General features: G+C 38.0%; 1 protein-coding gene across 1 annotated transcript in view; it reads right to left on the reverse strand.

Annotated features, from left to right (window-relative positions):
* Positions 1 to 871: 871 nt before the first annotated feature.
* The window catches only part of CYCB3;1 (cyclin b3;1), a 36,960-nt gene continuing 11,812 nt past the window's right edge, over positions 872 to 26,019 (reverse strand). The window contains exons 17-24 of the mRNA XM_010262386.3: positions 22,511 to 22,786; positions 22,292 to 22,414; positions 2,720 to 2,809; positions 2,229 to 2,390; positions 2,056 to 2,115; positions 1,880 to 1,978; positions 1,555 to 1,733; positions 872 to 1,465 (exon numbers count right to left, since the gene is read on the reverse strand). Of these exons, the coding sequence (XP_010260688.1) occupies positions 1,330 to 1,465; positions 1,555 to 1,733; positions 1,880 to 1,978; positions 2,056 to 2,115; positions 2,229 to 2,390; positions 2,720 to 2,809; positions 22,292 to 22,414; positions 22,511 to 22,786 (1,125 nt within the window). The 3' untranslated portion in view covers positions 872 to 1,329. The remainder of the gene's footprint in view (positions 1,466 to 1,554; positions 1,734 to 1,879; positions 1,979 to 2,055; positions 2,116 to 2,228; positions 2,391 to 2,719; positions 2,810 to 22,291; positions 22,415 to 22,510; positions 22,787 to 26,019) is intronic.

A 26,019-nucleotide genomic window follows, 5' to 3' on the forward strand; every position in this document is an offset into this window, starting at 1 on the left:
GAAATTTTATAAAAAACCTAGACACATCTCAAATATAAAATATTATCTGAAATTACACATTTACTAGTAACTTAATTAAACCTGCAGAGCCACTCTTAAACAACCAATTAACTTAATAAACTTAATTAAATTTATTTAACTTAATTAATTAGCTTAATTAACCTAATCTAATTGACTTGACTTAACCAACATAAAACACCTGACATAGACAACTGTAGTTAATTTAAATTAGTTACCATTATCTAAATTAATTCAATTACATAATTAAGCCATGTCAATGCCTGGATTTATAAAAGGCAATAGACAAAGTTGACCCAGCATGAACCTGAGTCAAACTAAAGCGATCCAACTCAATATTACAAATTAAACCATTTGGTTAGTGGTGAACAACTTGCCACTTGTGCTAATTTGGTTTCTAAAGAGTATTCTAAAATATTTATTAAGAAGCTAAAAGGAAATAGGGCCCCTATGCCCAAATGGAGACCCAAGACACAAATGGTAAGAAAACCCATTCTCTCTCTCTCTCTCTGTACATCGACAGCCATCTTCTCGGACATTCAGACGCTTGACCACGTGCTTACACTTGGAAGGACACTTGCATCCTTCGGAATGAAGCAATTTTTTTTAGGCTTGCCAATAGGGCTGTAAAATGTTCATACACATCTAATATCCTTGGATCAAAAATTCAATCTGCTGATATGTTTCGTAAATTAAGAATTTGATATTTTTGATCCCCATTAGGCATTAGATTTGGAATTGGGTGCTTAATAAAATTAACAAAAACCAATTAAAAGTGGTTTGCAAGAACTTGGACCATAACAAGTTTTAACTAAAATCAATAGATAGACCAACCTACAACAATAAGACAGGATTTTCAAGAATTTTTGTACTCTTTTGGTTATAATTATCAGTGTACATACACATTCTGGTTATAATATTACCTCAAAGTTTTAAATTGACAAAAAAACTCACTTGTTTCATATCCAAAAATATACAAATGACAGCAAAATTATCAGCAGTAACAGTATTCATGGATTCTTGAAATATCATCATCCATAAAGTAACATTTGAGACATGCAAATTCTGAACTCTATGCACGCAATCTGTCATTACAATTGCTGATATACTCCAGGATGACGGGATCGTCACTTAGAAATAATTTAATGTGGATATCTCTTTCCACACAGCTCCTACCAATAACTGTCAAGCTTTCATGCACACTGAATTCAAGCGGGAGATGAAAAGTTGGCATGTCAAGCTTTCTTTGGTGGTGAAAAAAACTATGATGTACATATTTACAGAGGACAAAAATTAGCAGTAAAATTGATGTCACTGAGGAAGCCTGTCAATTGCTTCTATTGCTGCAACACAACTTTGATCAGGATGCAAGTATTTTTCATATGTTACTTTCAATGGTCCCCTTGCAGCAGCCTTCTGGAATTTCAAAATCATATCTGCGCATTCTCTGCATATTAAGCCCAAACAAATGTAATTCAATGCTTACTCATTGCACATCAAACACAGTTACGTGCACCTAAAAGATTAAAAACACACCTGAGTTCTGATTCTTCATAGTGTGTATGTCTGCTAAGTAGTGTAGTCCAAGCAGGAGCTATTTGCAGTGTACATCGTGCGACATATATAGCCGATGCACATAGCAAGGATGGTTTGAATTTTAAAGCTTCATATTCAACTAGGGACAGCTCAATAAGGTAGAAAGCGAGATGCTCAAGCTGGTCAAGAACCCAAAGAACAAAATTAAGTTTCCATAATTTTTGTTGCAGTAATAAAATGGACCTTTTGAATGTTATCAAGAAATTTGCACCAAAATCCAAACAAAGACAAGGAAAAGTTAAAATTCAACAAGTGTATCTTGGACCTTCATTTCAGACTGAGCAGCCTTGAGAAACCTTAACATGAACACATATGGAGTTGGCACATTCAGACGGAACATCAACTTCTTGAGAATAAGACTCTCCTGAAAAGAGGAGCAATTTTACTACTTTGTTAAGACAAAAACAAGATAGTTGGGGAAAATAAACATAAGATGCAAACCATTGCAAGCATTTCATTTCTTGTGTATGAATCAGCTGAGATGCTAATCAAATCCTTGACCTGTATTAATTAGAAAAATTGGTCAAAACATAAGTTATTTTGTTACCAGTAGCATAAAATTAATTTAGAAAATAGATCATAAAAATCTTTTAGACATGGACAGGTATATGTACCTTTGGATGCCAAAAGTCCTCATATTTTGATGCTAGCAACAGTGAAGTTAGGCTAACCAACTGCATTTCCTTCTTTTTAATTATATACACAGAAAGGAATCTGTCCAACAATGCCACCATGAGAAACAACGTTTCTTGCATCAGTCCAAATTTGTAGTGCACCTGTAACAAAGATAAAAGTTTTACTGCTCAATTTGGTTGCATAAGGCCAAAAGAGACAAGTTTGTAAAGTTGTAAACAACTAAGGGAAAACATGAAATTTAAATTGGTAAGCAGCACCATTGGAAGAAAGAAAATAGCATAAGAAAATTGTTAGTATGATGGGGCTTGTCCATTGCACAGACCTCAAATCATTAGAGAAAAATTCATGAACAGGGGCTCTTGTGCAAATACAGGGGATTATGGGGTGTTACATACTGTCCTGTTGAGATTTAAGGGACATGATGGCCAAGCCTGTGATGCTAGCATCCACCATGGCAAACTTAGCTTACCTCAATTAGCCAGTTGATCAGTATGCCCCTCATTCTCGGAGTAATCTCTGTCTGTTTCTCCATGTAGTTTACCAGGGAAGGATATTGTGCCTGATATAACAAGTACTTAGTGAAGGGAATAAAAAGTATGAAATTATTTGGCATAAGGATAAGATTCTATATAAACAAAGTGAAAAAATGATCTAATGTTGGTTTAAGAAAGCAAATGGAAACGGATGCTGCAGCAGGGACAAAGTAGAAGTAAGAATTATATATATTTGCAATGATCTATCACTATCTGCAAGGTTTGCAAAAGCAGGAATGCTTACCTAGGAAATATTCAAGAAATTTAAAAATTATGTGCTCAAAGAATTTGCACTCCACAACAGACCAGTAGTCCACTAAACTTTGGTGATGAATGGCATGGATATCCATCTCCCTCTCTAACTTCAAGAAGGTTAGACAAGTTATTTGCAAACTGACATCTACAAGCCAATTTATCCTTCAACCATGCCATCCAACTTCAAGCTGTTGTAATTTGCACTTATAGTGATATAGTCCTTTTACCCTTTGTTATGTTCAGTCCAATAAAACAATGAGTGGGGCACTGCGCCACTGCCACTCAACTTTTCTCTCCATTCCTTTGTCTTTTCTCTATTCTCTCTTACACTTCTTCCAAGACTATTATCAAGGTAACAAAACAGGAAATCTAATTGATCCTTTCCTTTCTTGACTTCATTTTTCTGTTCGCGTGATCAAAAGAAAAGAGACATAACTCAGTTCCCTTGGAATGGTCAAAGGTAGCAAGCCTTTTCTCTTCTTTTGTTCTTTTTCCCTTAGTTGTAATGCCAAGGGCATTCTTTACAGACCTGAGCAGATGACTGGTGATGTAAGACTGCTTTGAAAATGTTTTAGATCTGTTTCTCTGCCAATAGTTTTTATTATATCAAGACCCGTTGGGAATTGGAGGTTGTAGGGGTATGCCTGCAATGTTGATTGTGGATCAGCAATGAAGGTTCCCGTGGTATTTGCTGCATCTGAGTTTGTTTATACAGATCAAAGGGTCTGTTTTTAAAAGTTGTTTGAAGACTGAGAAAAAAGGATGTTTTAAGGCTGATTAATTCCTAATCTTCCCTCGGAAATCATTATTGAAGACTTGTTCTTTTTCCTTATTATCAGTGTTTTTTGGGCTGAGAAAACCAAGTACAAAGCTGGAATATGTGTAAAAAGATTCAGCTGGCCTGCAACTTACCTTTTTTTTGGGTTGATTGTGAAATTTACAGGAATTGATGTTGGTTGACGATGGTGTCACGGTGTACAGATGTCTGGATATCTGATTATCACTTGGCAAAAAGCTTAAATTACTGAAGACTTGTGTTTGTGTGCTAGGGTCTATGTAGACTGGACAGCACCTGTGATCTGTTTGTTTTGAGGCCTGTGTTGGCTGGACAGCACTTCATTTAACTTGTTTCTGATTATGAATATGGCGACAAATGATTCAGCCACATCTGTTATCTCAGCAGCTCAACCAATACCCACTCATGAACAGCACCTCATTTAACTTGTGGTCTCATTATGAATATGGTGACAAATGATTTACCCAGATCTAGCATCACAGCAGTTCATCATATACCCAAATCAAGGGGTTGAATATATATATATATATGATCTGAATCATATAGAGTGGTAAGGTGTAAGATTGTTTGTTGGGGGAAGGACATTTGACTGGTTGCTGAACCTCAAAAGAGTGGACTTCACACATGATAGATGGAAACAAGAGAAATGCATGATCATGTCTTGGCTATAATCATCAATGCAGCACTCTCAGAAGAAACTTTTTCTGCTGAAACTGTAAATGAAATTTTGGATCAAGCAAAGCATACTTATTCAAAACAAAGATGCTATGCGAGAGTGTATCAATTACAATTTTTGGATCAAGCAAAGCATACTCCTCTACTCTTATTTCTATGTCGAAGGAGTTGGGTCATTACTTCTCCACTCTTACATCTATATAGGAGTTGGATCATTACCAATCCATTGATTGAGAAAGCGATGCCAAGGCCAAAGGGCCTACATAAAACTCGTATCTTAGCAGTGTTTGCCCTTACTGATCTTAATCCATCTTAGAGTTCAAATATTGGGAAGCAAGGAATTACCTAGCATACAAGAGGTGTATGCCTTGATTCAACCTGAGAAAACAAAGAATGTGATGAATCCTCCCGAGGAGAAGCAAGTGGCTCTTATAGTTAGAATGGGAAGTAAGAAGGTGGAACAAAGTAAGAAGGCTGAAGAAGATGGTAAGGATAAATTATGTACTCAGCATAGAAGGTCAAGACATACTAAGGACACTTGCTGAGGCATAATATGTTGGTCTTAAAACTTATGCCTTGCCAAATTTAATTAAATTTCTAACATTTTTTAAAAAGGTAAAAATACCACTTTACATATTTTAAAATTAGTGCATTTATAGTATAGTTTTTTAAAAATACCAGTTTATATATTCTAAAGATATTAATGCTATAGAGTACATCGAGAAGTATCCATGCAATATTTGGTATCATATTCGATACCTAGTACACTGGGCATGTACAAGTAGTAAAAATTTAGATGGCTGTAGCCATGGGAATCCTGAGAACTCAGGTGTAGGTGGTGCATTCAGAGATCATAATGGGGACATCAAAATGGCATTTTCTAGACAACTAGGATCTAGAAATTCCATACAAGAAAAACTACAAGCTGTGCTTCAAGGTTTGAAAGAGGCTATTTCCCATGGTTTTGGGGGTCTGATTGTTAAAGATGAATAAAGACTATTATTCTCTGGTTAAAAGGTGAAATGGAGGGACCTTGGAGACTTAGACATCAGGGAAGCAAGGGTTTTGGCATTCAGTTTGGGTGCAGATTTGTCAAGGATGCCTAGATCTGATACTCACCTGCTGGTTTGTTGGCCACGAAGGACTTAGCAAACAGGCCTCAGTCTTGGTGTGAGGTGATTATTCCTTGAATTAAGAGACCAAAATATAGCCTTGTAAGGATGGGGTCCTAAAGGGACTAAGGGGAGAGCAGTATGGACTGCTTCCACGACACAACCTTTTTTGAAGGTAAATAAAAGAAAATTTTGCTAAGACAAAATAAAAGTTCCAAGAGAGGATGGTGATGAGGCATCACCCATTACAATCAGGAAAAAAACAAGTATCAGCAAGCAAAGCATTATAACTCTTAAGTGTTCCAAAAATCTGAACCAAAGTCCTCTCTTTTAACTCCCCCAGTGATTTAAAAGGCGTGATTAGGCGCACAGGCAAGGCGCATTTTAGGGTAGGCGGCCTTGCCCAGGTCCTAGGCGCAGCACTTTCAAAAGGCGCACGACCACACCCCTCAGCTCGCTCACTCACCGAAGCTCCAAGGACCCCCTATTTGCTAATGTTGTTCATTCATTCATCTTAATAAAATATCTTCTTAAAAGGCAATTAAAATTATAAAATCATTATTTTTTGTGAGAGAATTAAGAATTTAAGACCCCAACATGCACTTGTTTGGGCTTGCCTCGAGGGGCGTGACACAAAGGCAACTCGTAGAATCAGGAATTTAATATGTTTTACATCACAATAACTACTTGAAGTATTGTAATTGAGGAAAAAAAGATATTGTGGGCTTTACATGCTTGAAAATGTTTTATATGTTTGATTTTAGTTTTAAATTTTCATTTGAATATGCTTTACATGTTATGTTTATGTATTTTAATTTTAGATAATAGGTTTTTTTAAACCATTAGTTTTAAAATTTAAGTTTATTTGCCTTATTAATATTATGTTTAATATTTTATATTTTTTTCTTTTTTGAATTTTTTGGCTTTTTTGAATTTTTTGACTTTTTTTATTTTTTAGCAATTTTTTGTATTTTTGCACCTTGCTTCAAATAGTGCCCCCTCCCCTCAAAACCTGCTAAAGACAAAACCCAATCCACTAGCTCTGAGTCCATGCCACCACACAGTTTTTCTAAATTCCTTGATTCCTATAAAAAATTCTTCCATTCCTATCCTCCTCACCTTCCAGCACACTGCAAATGGAAAATGGATCCAAAAGGTTTTCACTTTCTTATTACCCCTAGAGGTGTAAAGTGGGTCATGCCAGGCCAGCACGACACGGCCGCCATAGGTCGTGCCATCCTCCCCAATGGAAATTTTGGGGGTCGGCCCGTAATGGGCCACAACCCAGGCCCACGCGAGCCCGTGCTGTACCGGCACGTGGGCCTAGGCCATACAGGGCTGGGCAACAAGGCAGGCCTTGGACCTGGGTCGAACCGGGCTGCACTCTTTTTTTTTAATTTTTTATTTATTTTCTAAGTAAAATTGTAAAACTAAAATATTTAACTTCCCTATGAACTTTGGGAATTAGGAACTATTTAAAAAATTAAGAAATAAGAAATTTAAGTTATTTAATACATAAATGAAAAAAAAATACTTAACCAAATTGAAATAAGAATGATGGAATAACAAATTGGAAGAAAAATAGGAATTTTATTTCATTTAAATTTGAATGGTACAAATTAGTGAATTACAAATACAATGATTGGATCATTGCATACTTGGATGAATGAAATATAAAAATGGAATAAATTAATAAAATATAAAAAATACAATATGGTTACAAATTGAAAATACAAAATTACATTGTTAAAAAATTAAAAAATATATATCAAATAAATTAAATAAAATTTACAAATTTTACAATAATTTGAAAAAATGAAAAATTCTACAAGTAATCAAATTCATGAAGCAGATGTCCGGTGTTGTATCATGCCCTCCCTTGTCTTGTAATCTATCTTTTGCATCTAGCCAATCCTTGAAGCAGATGCACATCTCCATGCTCTCATCGTTCATGCAGCTTCTTTAGTATCACTCCACCAGGCTAAAATATCAAAATTATTTGATACTTCACCTAAATTAGAAAAATTTGCTTGCAAATAAAAATTAAGTTCAGTAAATGAACTTGTTGTAGAACTAGTAGATTTTTGTCTACTTATTAAATAAAAAAGTTTTTCTCTTCTACTACTGGGCTCAAGGTCAGAAGTAGAAGAAGTAGATGAACAAGTTGTAGGAATATTTCCTAAAACTTTAGATTCATGCAAATTGTACATTTCAAAAACTTCAGATTCATACAAACTATACATTTCAAATAATAAATTATTAATTTATTCATTTTTATTTCCTATATCAATATTCATATTTTCATAATATGTTTCAAGTAAAATATCTAAACCAACTTTCCTAATCCTAGGGTCTAATATTGTAGCTAAACGATAAAGGGTAGAAATGTTTCCCAATATTTTTTAAATTTATTTTCCATAATTTCAACACATTGAAATTGTGGATTATTTCTATATTTAGCAAAACATCACTAATTACCATTAATTGATATTGTAAATTACAACTAGTTGGATAATAAATTCTAGATAATTCATTTGTTGCATCATAAAAGTGTTTTAAAAAATCTCTTATACAGACTGCAATTTCCCAGTCTTCCTCAAATATCATATCATTAGGCATTTTTTATTTATAAAAACCAGAAAGAATTTGTTTATGAGATATACAACTTTCTAACATAGCATAGGTAGAATTCCACCTATGCTTTACATCTAATATAAAATTATTATATTTTAAACCATAATTTTGGCATAAATATTTAAATTCTTGTTTTCTTGCCCCTAAAATTTTTATATATAATACAATTTCTAATTTTTGAAATATGAGTAGAAATAATATTCAAGGCATCTTGAATAAATAAATTTAAGATGTGACATGCACATCTAATGTGAAATAATTTACCATTTAAGCATGGTTTTAATTGAGATTTTAAAATATTTATTGCAGAATCATTATTGCTGACATTATCAAAACCATAAGCATGCAAAGTATTTAAAATACTTGCAGCAATAGCTGGGCCACTATGTGGCCATTCAAGCCTAGTAAAACTTAAAATTCTTTTATTCAAAAGCCAATTTTCATCAATGAAATGGTCGGTAACACAAATATAACTAATATTAAAATTGGATGTCCAAACATCCGAAGTAAATGCAACTTTATAATTAAGATTTGCTAACAAAGAAAATAAATTTTGTTTATATGAGTAAAATATTTTTAAAACATCAAATCTTATAGTATTCCTAGAAACTTTTTTATATTGTGGGTTTACAGAACTACGCAACCATTTTTCTAGCTTTGGATCTTCAGCTAATATAAATGGTTGTTCTGCAAGTACAATATACTTAGCAAGTTCTTGTCTCATTTTTTCTTGTGAATATCTAAAAGTACCAAAACTAATTCCCCTTCCAATTTGTGTTTGGGTTGTTTCTCTCCCTTCATCTTCCTCTCGCTCATGTGTGAGCAAATGTCTGCTCAAATGACCCGTACCACCCTTGCTATAATAACTAAATTCTTTCCTACATTTTTGGTAAACGGCCCTTTTCCCCTTCCCATCAATATCCTCTACTTTGAAAACTTTCCAAATCGTTGGATCTTCAACTAATATAAACGGTTGTTCAGCATGTACAATATACTTGGCAAGTTCTTGTCTCATTTTTTCTTGTGAATATCTAAAAGTACCAAAACTAGTTCCCCTTCCGATCTGTGTTTGGGTTGTTTCTCTCCCTTCATCTTCCTCTCGCTCATGTGTGAGCAAATGTCTGCTCAAATGACCCGTACCACCCTTGCTATAATAACTAAATTCTTTCCTACATTTTTGGTAAATGGCCCTTTTCCCCTTCCCATCAATATCCTCTACTTTGAAAACTTTCCAAACCGGGCTACTCAGCTTAGAAGCCCTCCTTTTTCCCCTAGTATCACTACTACCGGGGGTGAAAGTTCCACTTCCATCGACATCAATCGCATCAGTGCTAACACTATTGTGATGCGATTGAATGTCATCCATGAACATGTTGGGGAATCCATTTTCAGAACCGGCCATTTTTTTTAATTCTAAAAAGATAAAAATTAATCTAATACGACTTACCCGGATTGCCGGTTCAAAATCCCAACTTGATTTCAACGGTTGAATCCTTTCAACATCCAAGCTTCCCGAATTGAGATACTTGAGCTAGTTGAGCAAGCCTTCTTGTTGAAAGTCGAAACTTCGACAAAGTTGAGACTTGAGAATTGGAGAATGCAGAATCAGACAATCAGCTAATCAGAATTTCTCAGATTGTAGATAATTGAGAATGTATGAGTATGAGAGAGGAGATTAAGAGAATTGTTGAATTGGTGTGATGAGAATGGAGGATAGGGCGGGCTATTTATAGGAATTGAACATAATTCAATTGCCCAAAATACCCAAAAAACTATCTATTATTTAGTTGTTGGGAGGGGTATTTTGGTTATTGAAAAGTTACTTATAACTTTACCCAAAATGCCCCCCTAAACTAGTTGTTATATAGCCATTGGGGGGCATTTATGTCATTTTTTCAACCCCCCATAAGCAAAATACAGAAAGACCCCCCTAATATGGCTGTTTATAGCTGTTGGGGGGGCCCAATGACTATATACCTGGGCGGGCCGAGCGCAGCCCGCTACGAGCTTGGCGGACCATGCTTCTTGCTATGCCACGAGTTGGGCCGAGCCATGCCGGCCCAACACGACATGGACCTCCGTGTCGGGCCTGGCACGACCCATGGGTCTTCGTGTTCGTGTCATAACGTGCTGGGCCGGTCCAAAATCGTGTCAGGCAACGGGCAGCCCTGCCCGATTTACACCTCTAATTACCCCCCAAGAACTGGCCATTTGACAAAAATATATTTTGGATCCCAGAAAAGCCATATCTCCTTGAAAAACTAGAAGAAAAAGTTCCCAATACAACTTCTGTAGCTGCTACCACAAAATAGATGCATAACATTTTTGTTGTGAGGATTATTTAATTGTTATTTTATAGTTGTTGTTAATGGGTTGTCAGCTTAAGATGCTGTCAGTTAGTTATTTTCTTTCTTTCTTATTAGTTTGTTTCTAGGGAGTGCCGCCAAGGGCATACTTGTAATCTCCATTCTTTTTATATTAAGTTAATATAAATAATGAACTGGCGACAGCCAGAAGTAGTTTTTCTTTTTCTCTCAATCATATCTTCCTCTTCTTCTCTTTCTCTCTCTCATCTCTCTCTCTCCATGAATGATTACATGGTATCAGAGCAAGGTTTTGGGCTATAAAAGAATTTCGGTCTCTCCTATTTGTACCTGCTTCATCCTCTTTTCCTTCTTTGATTTCTTGGACGTGGAAGACAGAGAAACCCTAGCAGACTACTTGTGGCTCTTCCTTTGGGTTCTTCCTTGGTCGTAATATCAAGGAAACCCTAGTCAAAGAAGGGCGATGCAGAAAGAGACTCCCTTTCTTCTCTGTTCGATCCTGTGAAGTCAGTTTCTGGTTGGCACCTTCGTACAGGTGCTGGACAGGGTATGTGTTCTTGTTTTTTTGTTTTTGGCCAATGGTGTGAAGGCCTTATTCCTTGGTTCTATACATTCGTTTGGATGCTGGATTGTTAGACTGTATGGGCAGTAGTCGGACTGATAGTATACTATTCTAACGTCTGCCTTGGCTAGTGTTGGACTGATTACTAGGTTGTTTTAATGACTAAACCATCACTGAGTTGATTTCAGCAGTTTTTTGGTTTTCTTTTCCACATCCCAGAAGTAAATTTCTTGAGGGTTGGTATTCTGTTTGTGGTTGTTGTGTAGTTGTGTGGGATTTGGTCTGAGTTCAGCAGTACTCTATGGCAAATTATGATTCAACTTCATCGGGGGTTACACCGACCCGCAGCACAGCTGGTATGGGAGGTGAAAACATGATGTTTCCCATGCCCATTACCCCTTTAAATGGTCTAAACTACCTGGAGTGGGCTAAAAGTGTAAAACCTTATGTAACGGCAAGGGGAAAAGTTGGTTACATAAATGGAAGGGTGAAAGAACCCAAGAGTGAGACAGCTGAACATGATAGGTGGGACCAAGAAAACAGTATGGTGATGTCTTGTCTCCTTGCAGCCATGGAACCTGATGTGAAGAACTTTATGTGGGCAAACACCGCTAGTGAGATCTAGGAACAGGCCAAAACTACCTATTCTGAGCAAAGGCATTATGCCAAGGTTTACTAGTTGCAAGCTGAATCCTCAACCTGTAAACAGGGTAATCGTAGTTTGTCTTCCTATTATTCAGCCCTTACTTCCATATTGAAATAATTGGATCATTATCAGGCTATAGAGTGAAAACATGATGACGATGCTAAGGCCTACAGGAAGCTAGTTTCTCAGCAGCGTGTGTTTGCCTTCCTGTTGGGACTGAACCCTGCCTATGAACCCTTGAGAGTTCAGATCTTAGGAAGCAAAGAGTTGCCGTCGATTCACGAGGTATACTCCCTTGTTCAACCGGAAGAAAGTAGGCGGAGTGTGATGGTTACAACCGAGGGGGAGCAACAAGTTGCTTTGGCTGCAATGAGTAATAACAACATGGGGAAGAAAAGTGACGCCAAGAAGGCTGATGATAAAGACAAGTTTTGTACCCACTGTCGGCGCTCATGGCATACACGTGACACATGTTGGGACATTCACGGGAAACCCAAGTGGGCAGTGAAGAACCAAGAACAGGGTAAAGGGCAAGGTCAGAAGAAGATGAACACAGCACATAATGCAGCACATGTGGCAACCCAAGATACTCAGGTTGCCGGGACCACTTTAATAATTCTGACCCCAAGGAAGATATAATGAATTCCTTCAGAGACCACTTGGAGTCATATGGTAGGGCTTTGCGACAGATGGATAGCTCAGTCACTAGTACTCCTACTTCATTTGCATCTACATCAGGTAATACGGCTTTTGCATTCCATCTCACTCCCACTGGTTCCCCTTGGATCATTGACTCAGGGGCCTCTAACCACATGACCGGTAAGCCAAACTTGTTTCAGACTTATAGCCTTTTGTCAGGAAGGGATAAAGTGAGGCTTGCAGATGGCTCATTCTCCTCCATTGTAGGCCAAGGATCAATATCTCTTCCCCATGGCCTTAACCTGAATTTTGTATTGCATGTCCCTCAACTTCCTATAAATTTGCTTTCAATTAGTAGTATCACAAGCTCTTTAAACTATAGTGTAACCTTTTTTCCTGGTTCATGTGTTTTTCAGGACCTAACTTCTGGGAGGACGATTGGTAGAGGGAGCCTAGTGGATGGTCTCTACATTCTCGACAACAAAGTTGGTCTCTCAGTGTCATCCTCAGAGTCACATAGTCAGTCAAATAAGAGTCAAATTTTTTTTGTGGCATAGTCGGTTAGGTCATGTTTCTTTTGAAATAGTAAAGTCTTTGTTTCCGATTTTATTTAAGTCATGTTCAATGTCAGAGTTCCAGTGTCAAACGTGTCAGTTAAGCAAACAATGTAGAACAACTTTTCCCTCAAATAATAAAAGATCAAGTGTTCCTTTTCATGTTGTGTATTCTGATGTATGGGGGCCTACTACTGTAATCTCTGAGGGCGGATATAAGTACTTTATCACATTGATCGATGACTACTCTCGCTATACATGGGTATTCCCTATGCGTAGTAGAGACGAAGTTCCAAAGATTGTGAAAGACTTCCAAAGGATGGTATTTACACAATTCCATGTTGAAATATAGATCTTCCAATCCGACAATGCAAAAGAATACTTTCATGGTGAGTTCAATGAGTTCTTTGCCTCCCACGGATCTATCCATAGGAGCTCATGCGCCAGAACACCACAACAAAATGATATTGCAGAAAGAAAAAACAGACACCTCCTTGAGGTAGATCGCGGGATGATGTTACACATGAATGTTCCAAAAAGGTTTTGGATGGATGCTATACTTGCAGTTGCTTATGTCATCAATCGCATGCCCTCCAAAGTGCTGAACTACATGGCCCCTCATCAATTGTTCCCTCAATCCCCTTTATTTTCCATTCCCATGAGAGTTTTTGGTTGTCATGCCTTTGTCCATGATTTGTCTCCGTCTCGAGGTAAGTTAGACCCCCGGTCCATTCCTTGTATCTTTCTAGGGTATCCCTCCTCTCAAAAAGGGTATCGGTGCTTTGATCCCGTTAGTCATAAGTTTTTTGTGTCCATGGATGTGTCCTTCTTTGAGTCTGAGCCATTCTTCCCAGCTTCTCCTCAGGGGGAGAGTAGTAGTGTGGAAGAGGAGAAGCAGGTTCAGGTCCACCAAGTCTCTCTTCCTTCTATTCCGGACCTTGCTCCCTTTCGTGTCTTCCAACGTACACGTCGTAGAGATCAGCAATGTGATAGAGATGTGGAGCAGCCAAACATTGAGCAACCGACACCGTTAGACTCCCAGGAGGTAAGTCCAATCCTTGTTGCATCTACCGATACCCCTACTCCTACTGTGGATGACCTTGACGTTCCTATTGCTCAAAGAAAGGGAGTCAGGTCATGCACTACCAAACACCCCATTCCGGACCTTGCTCCCTTTCATGCTCAAAGAAAGGGAGTCAGGTCATGACCTTGACGTTCCTATCCACAGTTGATTGCATCTCTATTCCCAGAAATGTTGTAGAAGCCTTAAAATGCCCCGAATGGACAGATGCCATGAAGGAGGAGATTAATGCTCTTCATAAAAATCAAACTTGGGAATTGGTGGATCTTCCAAAGGGAAAGACCCCGTGGGGTGTAAGTGGGTGTTTACAATTAAACACAAAGCAGACAGAACAGTTGAAAGGTACAAAGCAAGATTAATAGCCAAAGGGTACACTCAAGTGTACGGGGTTGACTATGATGAGACTTTTGTTCTAGTAGCTAAGATGAACTCAATTAGGGTTCTCCTGTCATTAGCTGCTAACTTTGACTGGGAATTGCATCAACTGGACATAAAGAATGCTTTTTTGAATGGTGACTTAGAGGAGGAAGTATACATGGTTCAACCCCCTGGATTTTGTGCCAAGGGAAGTGAAAATAAGGTGTGCAAGCTGAGAAAATCTCTTTATGGTTTAAAACAATCTTCCAGAGCTTGGTTCAATAAGTTTCACATGGCAGTTCAGTAGGTGGGCTTCAAACAATGTCAGTCTGATCATACACTCTTTGTGAAGAGATGTTAGGAACAGGTTGCTGTATTGATAGTGTATGTGGATGATATCATCATTACAGGAAATTGGAGTTCAGAAATACAAAAATTGAAACAATTCCTTGCATCTAAATTTGAAATGAAAGATTTAGGTCCCCTGGAGTATTTCCTTGGAATTGAAGTCACCCGCTCAGAAAAGGGTATCTTCATTTCTCAAAGGAAATACACCCTTGATCTATTACAGGACACAGGAAAATTAGGTGCAAGGCCAGCAAATACTCCCATGGATGTTGACCACAAGTTGGGCGACTGTGATGGTGAACCTCTGAAAGATGTGAAACAGTTCCAAAGGTTAGTGGGAAAGCTGATTTATTTGTCCATGACCCGTTCAGACATTGCCTATTCAGTTGGGGTTCTAAGCCAATTCATGCACTCTCCTAAGAAACCACACATGGAGGCAGCAGAGAGAGTTCTTGGATACTTGAAAAAGTATCCCGGAACAGGTCTACTATTCAGTAAACATAATCACCTAAAGGTGGAAATTTTTACAGATGCTGATTGGGCAGGTGCTGTGGATAACAGAAAGTCCACGAGTGGGTATTGCACATTTGTGGGAGGAAACCTAGTGACCTGGAAAAGCAAGAAACAAAGTGTAGTAGCAAGGTCAAGTGTTGAAGCTGAATATAGAGCTATGGCACATGGGGTGGCTGAAGTCCTTTGGCTAAAAAAATCTTCTAGGGGAGCTTGGAGTTGTTCATAATCCTATGTCTCTTTACTGTGACAACAAGGCAGCCATAAACATCGCTAGCAACCCTGTCCTACATGAGAGGACCAAGCACATTGAGGTGGACAAACACTTCATAAGGGAAAAATGGAAAAAAGGGAAATTTGCATCCCTTATGTCAACTCCAAGGAACAACTCGCTGATGTCCTCACAAAAGGGCTTCCATACTCGCGACACAATGAGTTATGCGACAAGTTGGGCATGATAGACATATTCAGCCCAACTTGAGGGGGAGTGTTGTGAGGATTATCTAATTGTTATTTTATAGTTGTTGTTAGTGGGTTGTCAGCTTAAGATGTTGTCAGTTAGTTATTTTCTTTCTTTCTTATTAATTTGTTTCTAAAGAGTGCCGCCAGGGGCATACTTGTAATCTCCATTCTTTTTATATTAAGTTAATATAAATAATGAACTGGCGGCAGCCAGAAGGAGTTTTTCTTTTTCTCTCAATCATATCTTCCTCTTCTTCTCTTTCTCTCTCTCGTCTCTCTCTCTCCATGAATGATTACAATTTTCTTCGTTCTCTTTACAAAGTACCCTCCCACTTGTAGCTACAGCCACAAAACAGATTCTTTTCTTCAACTATCATAGTACCCTACCACAACTTGTACATCACATGAGGCTGTGTTTGGTTTGAAGAAAAAGGTAAGGAAACCTATACAAGGTTTTTACATGTTTTACTTCCTTTCTCTACATTTTCCTTCAAACCAAACACAGCCTTAGTGTACACTTTCTACAAACATAATATACATTTCTTGATACCACTAATAGAGCATTTTTCAATTATCAATCTAAACTGTAAGAACATATATTGAACTAAACAGGGATCAGACTGGGCAATATATTCTTCCCCCATTCATTATTTCCCATAGACACCTTCTTTTCTCTTTCATCCCCTCTTCAACCTATGGTGGACCAAAACATGCTTGAATCAAATCATTCAACCAATCTAATACCATATCAAATGCACCAAAACCTCTAAGTTCAACATTGTGAAATATATTTCCACTTTAGTTGAGCAAAAGAAGAAGAAGAAGAAGAAAGGAAAAAGAAGAGAAGAGAAGAGGCTGCAGACTTAAGGCCTCAAAAGAACTGCTTCATGCGAGTGAAGCATTTGTATTTATACTATACTGGTCGTACAACACAAGAGGTCTACAAAATTACAAAAATACCCCTGCGGGCACTAAACCTGTGTACAGTACATACAATACATCTGTCAACACTCCCCCTCAAGTTGGGGCATAGATATCAATCATGCCCAACTTGTCACAGAGATCTTGGTGTCTAGAATGGTTTAGCCCTTTTGTAAAGATGTCTGCTAGTTGGTCTTCAGAGCTGATGTATGGAGTGCATACTTCGCCTGTGATGATTTTCTCTCTGATAAAGTGCTTGTCAACTTCAATGTGCTTTGTTCTATCATGTAGTACCAGGTTAGCAGCGATACTTATAGCTACCGTGTTGTCACAGAGTAGAGTCATGGGTTTGTTCACTGGAAAACCCAACTCTCCCAATAGATTCTTTATCCACATACCTTCGGCTACTCCGTGTGCCATTGCACGGTACTCAACTTCAGCACTAGATCTAGCTACCACAGTTTGCTTCTTACTCCTCCGAGTAACAAGGTTCCCTCCTACAAAGGTGCAGTAACCACTAGTAGACCTTCTATCACTTTGAGATCCAGCCCAATCCGCATCTGTGTAAATTTCAACTCTCAAATGTCCATGTTTCTGGAATAATAAACCAGCACCCGGGAACTTCTTAAGATATCACAATATTCTCTCCGCTGCTTCAAGATGAGTGGACCTAGGTGCATGCATTAACTAGCTGAGGACACCAACAGCATATGCTATGTCTGAATGAGTCATAAAGAGGTACAACAATCTCCCTACAAGCCTCTGAAATTGCTTCACATCCTTAAGAGGTTCACCTTGGCTGTCACTTAACTTATGGTTGGGGTCAATGGGAGAGTCAGCTGGCTTAACCCCAATCTTTCCAGTGTCCTTAAGCAAGTCTAGGACATATTTCCTTTGGGAGATGAAGATACCCTTTTTTGATCAGGCAACCTCAATTCCAAGGAAGTATTTGGCAGGTCCTAGATCTTTCACTTCGAACTGAGTGGCAAGGAAGCCCTTCAAACTTTGAATTTCATCTTTCCAGTCACCAGTAACAATTATGTCATTCACATATACTATTAGGGCAGCCATTTTACTTTCTCCCCTTTTTACAAACAGTGTGTGATCTAACTGACATTGCTTGTATCCCCTCTGCTGAACTGCAGTATGAAACCTACTGAACCAAGCTCTTGGTGATTGCTTCAGCCCATATAAAGACTTCTTTAACTTGCACACTTTCTGTTCATTTCCTTGAGCTAGAAAACCGGGGGGTTAAACCATATAAACTTCCTCTTCAAGGTCACCATTCAAGAAGGCATTCTTGATGTCGAGCTGATGTAGATCCCGATTCAGATTGGCAGCAAGAGAGCAAAGTACTCTAATAGAGTTCATTTTGGCAATAGAGGCAAAGGTTTCTGCATAATCAACTCCATATACTTGAGTAAAACCCTTTGCCACTAAACAAGCTTTATACCTCTCCACGGTTCCATAATCAACACCCATTTACATCCAACTGGTTTCTTTCCCTTAGGGAGATCAACAAGTTCTCACGTGCCATTCTTGTGAAGAGCATCAATTTCTTCCTTCATGGCATTTGTCCATTCTGGTACTGAGAGAGCTTCTGCCACATTCTTGGGAATAGGGATATTGTCAATGGAGGTAAGGAAGGCACGAAATGAAGGTGATAGGTTCTCATAGGAAACAAAGATGGAAATGGGGTGTTTAGTGGTGCACGACCTAACACCTTTCCTGTGGGCAATAGGAAGGTCAAGATCATTAGCAACAGGGAGGTCCGGACCATCATTGGGAGTCAAGTTACCTGAGTGAGTATGATCTTCCCCCGAGGAATTTGATGGCACTTGAGGTACTGCTTCTGGATTCTCCACAGCTCTTGAACCTGGTTGGCCTTTACGACGACGAGAAAAAACACGGAAAGATGGAGGATCAGAAGGAGAAGGGGAAGGAGGAGAAAGATTAGGAAGAGGAGGAAGCTAAACCAGTTTCTCCTCATGTCTACACTCCCCCTGAGGAGAAACAAGAAAGAAGGGTTCATCTTCAAAGAAGGTAACATCCATGGAGACATAGAATCTCCGAGAAAAAGGATCAAAGCAACGATACCCTTTCTGAGAGAATGTGTAGCCAAGAAATATGCACGGGATAGCACGAAAGTCCAATTTCCCTCGGATGGGAGATAGGTTTTGGACAAAGCACCGACAACCAAAAACACGAGGGATAGAAAGAAGAGGGGCCTTAGGAAAGTGAAGCTGATGTAAGGCTTTGTACTCTAACCAACGAGAGGGCATTCGATTAATGAGGTATGTAGAACAAAGGACAGCCTCAAGCCAAAATCGTTTGGGAACATTCATATGGAGTAATAGACCCCGTGCCATTTCAAGGAGGTGTCAGTTTTTCCGTTCAGCCACACCATTTTGTTGTGGCATGCGGACACAAGAGCTCCAATGAAGTGAACCATGTGAAGCAAAGAACTCCGTGAGGTCACTATGAAAAAACTCTTTTGCATTGTCTGACTGAAATATTTGAATCTCGGTCTGAAATTGGGTGAAGACCATCCGCTGAGAATCTTGGATAATTTTTGGTACTTCCTCACGGGTTCGCATTGGATATACCCAAGTGTATCTGGAATAATCGTCAATGAAGGTAATGAAGTACTTGTAGCCACTCTCAAAAGGTAAAGTAATAGGGCCCCACACATCAAAATGCACAATGTGAAAAGGAAACTCAGATTTACTATTTCTTTGAGAAAATTGAATTCTACAATGCTTGCTTAACTGACACGTTTGACAAGAAAAATTAGAAACAGACACTGACTTACACAGTTCTGGGAAAACAACTTTCAAGGACTCGAAGACAAATGACCCAGACGACAATGCCACAAATATATTTTACTCTTTCTGAAATGACTCATAGACTCTATAACATGAAGGCCAACCGTATTCTCCAGCATATAGAGTCCATCAACCATACGTCCTCCCCGAGGCCAGATCCTAAATCACACAATAGGAAGGGAAAAAAGTCACAGAACAATTTAAGGAATTGTAACACTACTGACTGAGAACAAATTCATAGGGAATTTTAGAACATGAAGAACATCAGAAAGAGTAAGGCCGAGGGGAAGAGAGAAAGTTCCTTGACCAGCTATGGAAGTGTATGATCCATCAACTAGTCTCACTTTATCTCTTTCAGAAAGAGGGTGATAAGTTCGAAAGTAAGAGGACATACCAATCATGTGTTTTGACGCTCCAGAATCAATGATCCATAGAGAGTCAAGGTTGTGAGAAGCAACATGGAAAGTTGTGGTAGGATTACCTGATGTGGATGCAAAAGAGGTGGTGAGAGGAGCATCCACCTGGCGAATTGCTCTACCATAAAGCTCCAAATGGTCACAGAAGGAGTTTACAATATCCTCCCTTGGGTCAGATCCAGAATAGCTATGTTGGCCATGTGGTGTTTGATTCACAGTAGAAGTGAAGGGCTGATTCTCCTGAGTAACCATGTTGGCCATGTGGTGTTTCTTGGTACCTTGTTGCCTGGGCCTTCTAATTACATCTGAGCCTTGATTCTTAGGTAGATCCTGAGCCCACTTTGGTTTCCCATGGAGATCCCAACAAGTATCTTTGGTGTGCCAGGGCTTCTGACAATTAGTGCACTACAATTTTTCCTTATCTTCTGCTTTCTTCTGGAGATCCCCTCTCTTGGAAGAAGGTCCACCACTAATAGAGGTACCCACATTTGCCGCCAACACAATTGCATCCCCTCCGGTGCTGTTCACCAAGTTTCTCTTGCTCTCTTCAGACTGGACAAGAGCATAGACTTCCTGAATTGAAGGAAGATCCTTAGAACTTAGAATTTGTACTCTGATGGATTCATAGATAGGATTGAGACCATGTAAAAAAGCAAACACTCTTTGCTGTGGGACAAGTTTCTTATACAATTTTGCATCTTCATCACACTTCCAATCAATATTCTGGTAATGGTCCAACTCCTTCCAAACAGTGGTCAAGTCAAAGTAATAAACTAATAAACTTCTCTCCCACTGTTGACAAGTAGATGAGGCTACTTGCAGTTGATAAATCTTGGCATAGTGTCGAAGTTCAAAATATGTGGATTTTGCCTGTTCCTAGATCTCATTTGCAGTTTCAGCCCACATGAAGTTCTTCCTTATTTGCGGTTGCATGGAGATCAAAAGCCATGACATAACCATACTATTCTCCTGATCCCATCTATCATGTTCTGCATTTCCAGAAGGTGGTTCTTTGATTCTTCCATTTATGTAGCCTATTTTTCCCCTTGCAGTTATGTATAACTTGATCCCTCTTTACCACTCTAGGTAATTTAACCCATCAAGAGGAACAACAGCCATAGGGAAGGATAGGTCACTACTCCCACTAATTCCATTCAGCATTGTGGAGATTCCGGATGTAGCTGAATCTTCACTATTCATGATTCTAGGTTTAGAAGTACACAAAACCAAAGGCACACTACCTTACAGAGCTGCTACAGTCCACAACTAGGCACTTGCTGATTTTCGGTTTCACAGAGAACCAAGCACAAACACTGCAGCTGCAGTACTAGTTTGTATGACCTACACTTTGTAGGAGTCCACAGAACAATATACTAACACTGCACTTGCAGTGTAACCAGGTCTGAATGACCTACAGTTTTACAACTTTCATAAAGCTCTCTCAGTAGGAACAGCAATACAAGTGGTGGTTCACCACACCTAATCGGCTGATATCCACTTTCCAGGGCAGCTGAACAGTCACTTAGGGTTTAGGGTTCATCAACAATCCCTTAGAGAGCTGAATAGAGCAACGCACAATCGGAGGAGGGAAAAAAAACAGCCGAACAGTCCCTACTCAGATTTTGGGACATTAACAGTCCATCGAAATAGTGCAAGAAGAGAACCATAAACAGAGAAACTTCAGTTCAGTACCTAGGTCACCCGAACTGTGAATTGGCAGTACACTCATGGACTCAACCTTCTCTGCAGGCCAGAATCCTTCTTCGTACATCTAAGATGGTTTTCTACAGTCTTCTTAGCTGAGCAACTCCAGTCACCAGCACCTGGGCTGGAGGATAAAGAAGAAAAAACTTGTAGCAGAACCCTTTTCTGTGCTAGGAAGTTGAACAGTCAGCTTTCTTGTAGCAGAACCCTACTCGGCAATGGAGACTAACCGCAGCACTAGAGAATGCTTCCTCTTCCTTGTCTTCGAGCATCAGAACTATAGCTTCTACGCAGCAGTGGAGAGAGACCTCAGTTGGTTGTTTTCCAGGCCTGGTCGGTTCCGCTCTGATACCATGTTGAGCAGAAGAAGAAAAATGAAGGAAAAAGAAGAAAAGAAGAGGTTGTAGACTTCATGCGAGTGAAGCATTTGTATTTATACTATATTGGCCGTACAACACAAGAGGTCTACAAAATTACAAAAATACCATTGCGAGCACTAAACCTGTGTACAGTACATACAATACATCTGTCAACAATCTATATGGATTTACCAATAGTTTTTCTTAGATTAGGTGATATTGAACAAACTTATACTCAGGATTAATATCTAAAGCTCACAAATAGTGTTTATGTATGCATAAATAAGTGTACACACACACACAGAAAGAACCATCGCATAGACTTAACCTCCATAACCCAATAATAGTGATAAATGTCATCCACATATTCAGCTACTTCAAGGGGATTAGTGTTATCGTCAATATTCGGTAGCTCTAGATGCTTATTGACCTCAACACATTTTCCAAGCACCTGCAAGAATAGTGCTAAATATGATTACAAGCCCATAGACAAACTAAAAAGAATTGATAAACTTCAGTTTTTCTCAACCTTGAAATTTTCTATTACCATAGATGTGAAAGATTTCCGACGACTTGATCTGGACCTTGAAATGATGCATGTTGTGGTCATATTTGATAAGCTACTTCTGCTTGATGGAAGATTTCCTGGGGTAGATTTATGAGAAACCACTAATTGGGCTTTCTTGGGAGCAGCAATTTTTGTTATTTCTTCCTTATTCCTTGACAAATTTGCAGAGTCGGATGTAGGTTTCTTCAAACTCAATGTGCACTTTGATGTTGAAGTCATTTGGGCCTTGAAAACTGTAAGAGTATTCCCAGTTGGCTGCATAGTTATGACAAATTGCTAAATTAGCAAGAAGACAGTCCCATTATGTAGATTGATATTACTTTCCGTGTCCAAACAACATCCAGAACTAAAAATGAGATCATCATCATGTAATAACTAAATTTGTCAAAAACATTTCTTTATCAGTAACTGATTTGTAAACATCATTAATGTCAACATTTTAAACAAGGATAGTGAAGTTCAGAATAAGGAAAAATATCATGAAGTTCAAAAGTAATAGAAAGAAGAATATCTATACTTCAGAAAAAAAAAAAAAAAAAAAAAAAAAAACGTGTAGAGAAGATGGGCCAAATGGTCCATAGCCCACAGTTGTGTTTTCAATTTTATGTTTATGTTCTGTTTTGTTAATGGGCATTTTTCTTATGGGCCTGTTAACATTAGCTTCTCTTGCTTAATTAGCTACCGCCCCACTAAGGGCTTATTTGTAATTTCTGATTATTAGTGATTAATTTTTAATGAAAAGGATTAGGGAAAGGAAAAAATGTACGAACAACTCTTCTCTTTCACCATTTCTTCTCAATCGTTCTCTTCTTGCTGTCTCCTTTCTCTTTCTTCTTCTTTTAATCAGATTTCTTATTTCTTTATTTGGTACTGTTTTTCTTCTAAGGGAAATAAATAAAGCTAGAAAACAAGAATGCTTATCTGCATGTAGAACTATTTTTTTTATCAGCATGCAAACTTTTACTGAACTGAAACAAATCTCTGACAGAAAGGTACTATAGAATAGCAGGTATTTCAGAATCGTTGTTTAAGAATTCCATGGAAATTATCATCAAACTTCAGATTTCACATTTTTTGTCAATTGTCATGCACAGATCAAGTTAAGAATAGAAAATTTCAGCTTATGAGTAAGGCCACGTGGAGGAACCAAATATGGACCCACAAGTATCTTTGTTTGTGCCCAATAGTCTACCTTTTATTGCGCCATACTGCAAAAGTCATCCCTGACTGACCTCTTAAGTAAACCACAATACCCTCTTCTCTAGACATGTAAAAAGCACCAAATACTTCCAGATGACCATAAGCAGTTACCCTTAGCACCTGTAATGCTATTATATATAAATTTACATATATGCATAAATACATATACAAACCACTCCAAGGATGCACCAACACTTGGAGTTTCTCCAATTTGGAGCTCCAACAGTTTGTTCTTGCTTCATGATTGCATTTGATTCTATGATTTAGTGTCTTAGATCTCTACCAATCATCAACACAATACAAATATGCTAAAAGTTTATATACATAGGGCTTTCAATGGGTTGGGTCTAGGGGTGCAAATCAATCAGATCATGATCCGATCCGAGATCTAATCTTACTTGGTCAAATTCGGATCATCCCTGTTCGGATCTTCAGATCGAATCGAGTAATAGGATCCAATCAGAAATCAGATCGGATTTGGATCACCCCTGTCCAATACGATATATATTATATATTTATATATAAATATATAATACATATACATGTTATTTATTTATAAATTAATTTTTTATATTTTATTTTTATAAATTTGTTATATTATTTATTTTTTATAAAAAACATGTATATATATGATGAAAATAATTGTATTTTTTGTTTTTACTTTATTTAAATTAGTATGTTTTATTTTTCTTTTAATAATTTATTAATTTTTAAAGAAAACAAGTCGGATAGGATCAGTTCTGTCAGGTAGACCCAACCATTGAGAGCCCTACAAACGTATAGGTACTCTTGCTTAGTCATAATCAAAAACAGCTTTTGGTAATGACCCTTCTACTCTTTCCTTCTAAAGCATGTACTTTGGACTAGTGATCAAAGGTCTCCTACCAATCAAAAAAATAGAAGATTTGAGGTGTCCCTCTCATCCAAACTAGAATATGCCAAAAAGAACCCCATAAAATTATTGTATTTAATGTTGCTATTAGTGTTAATAGTGAACTTGACTATTTGCTGACAACTTTGCTAGAATTTTGTAATATAACTATTATTTAAACTTGTTCTGATTAACTTGCTAAAGACTTTCTAGGCTTAAGTCTTGTCTCACTAGACCTAATCATCTTAACTAGGCATTAGCTTTTCTTTTTGGAAGTTTGGAAATGAGTTGAAGAAAAACAGGTGGCTGACAAGAAATATGCATGTGAAAATTCAGTGGGTTTCAATCAAGGACCAAAGTATCAATATCGGGTATTGTATCGGAAAGCTCATATACGGATATGTATATGCTTTAGAAACACACGGATACGGACGAAAGATATGGAAATGCATGGATACGCTAGGGAAACACATACAAACCACATAAATATGTTAATAACATTAAATCTAAAGCTGAATTAACTATGAATAAGGTATAAATACATGTTAAATGCACACTTTAAAAGGTTATATGAAGAGAAACATTACAATCAACAACACCAGGACTCTAGAAGATGTACATATCATACATTAATCATCACTCTATTTTAGTTTTTGTAATTATAATTTTCAATTTTTATTAAATTTTTGGGAAATTTTATTTATTTAGCATTTTTATGTAAATAATATCTCTATTTTTTTCAAATAATAAGTGTTTTTTCATTTTTAGCATATAATTGTAAAATAAAACATATAAATCATTTAAGGTATATAAAATAAATTATTTTTATAATTTTAGTTTTTATTAAATTTTTGGGGAAATTAAATATTAAATTATTTAGTTCAGTTTTTATAATTATAATTCTCAATTTTAGTATTTTTACATAAATGGGTGTATCTAAAAGCATCGGGTCTTTCAGGAGAAGTAATAATATGGAATATAGAAGTATTCAAAAAAGGTTGGGGAGGAAATCGGAAAATACTCAATGTTAGTTTGTTTGTAAGAAGTAAGGGCTTATTCGTTTGCTTTGAGGTCTGACATCTGAAAGTGCAATAATAATGATGAGGGCAGATTTTCCCCTCCACTAACATCATGACACATGGTATCTCAGAACTAGGTGACACCCAAAACCACCTAGGCGACAACTTGCCTTAACCAAAATGATGGAGTCCCAGCTAGCGACCTGGCACTATCACCGACCTAGCGACCTGCCCCTGGTCCCGACCTGGCGACCTGCCTCTAGCGCCGACTTGGCGACCTGCCCCTGGTGCCAACCTGGCGACCTGCCCCTGGTGCCGACCTGGCGACCTACCTCTAGCGCCAACCTGGTAACCTGCCCCTGTTGCCGACCTAGCGACCTGCCTCTAGCGCCGACCTG

Source organism: Nelumbo nucifera, chromosome 7 (genome assembly GCF_055504915.1).
Source record: "Nelumbo nucifera cultivar China Antique chromosome 7, China Antique-T2T, whole genome shotgun sequence".
Lineage (NCBI taxonomy): Eukaryota > Viridiplantae > Streptophyta > Magnoliopsida > Proteales > Nelumbonaceae > Nelumbo > Nelumbo nucifera.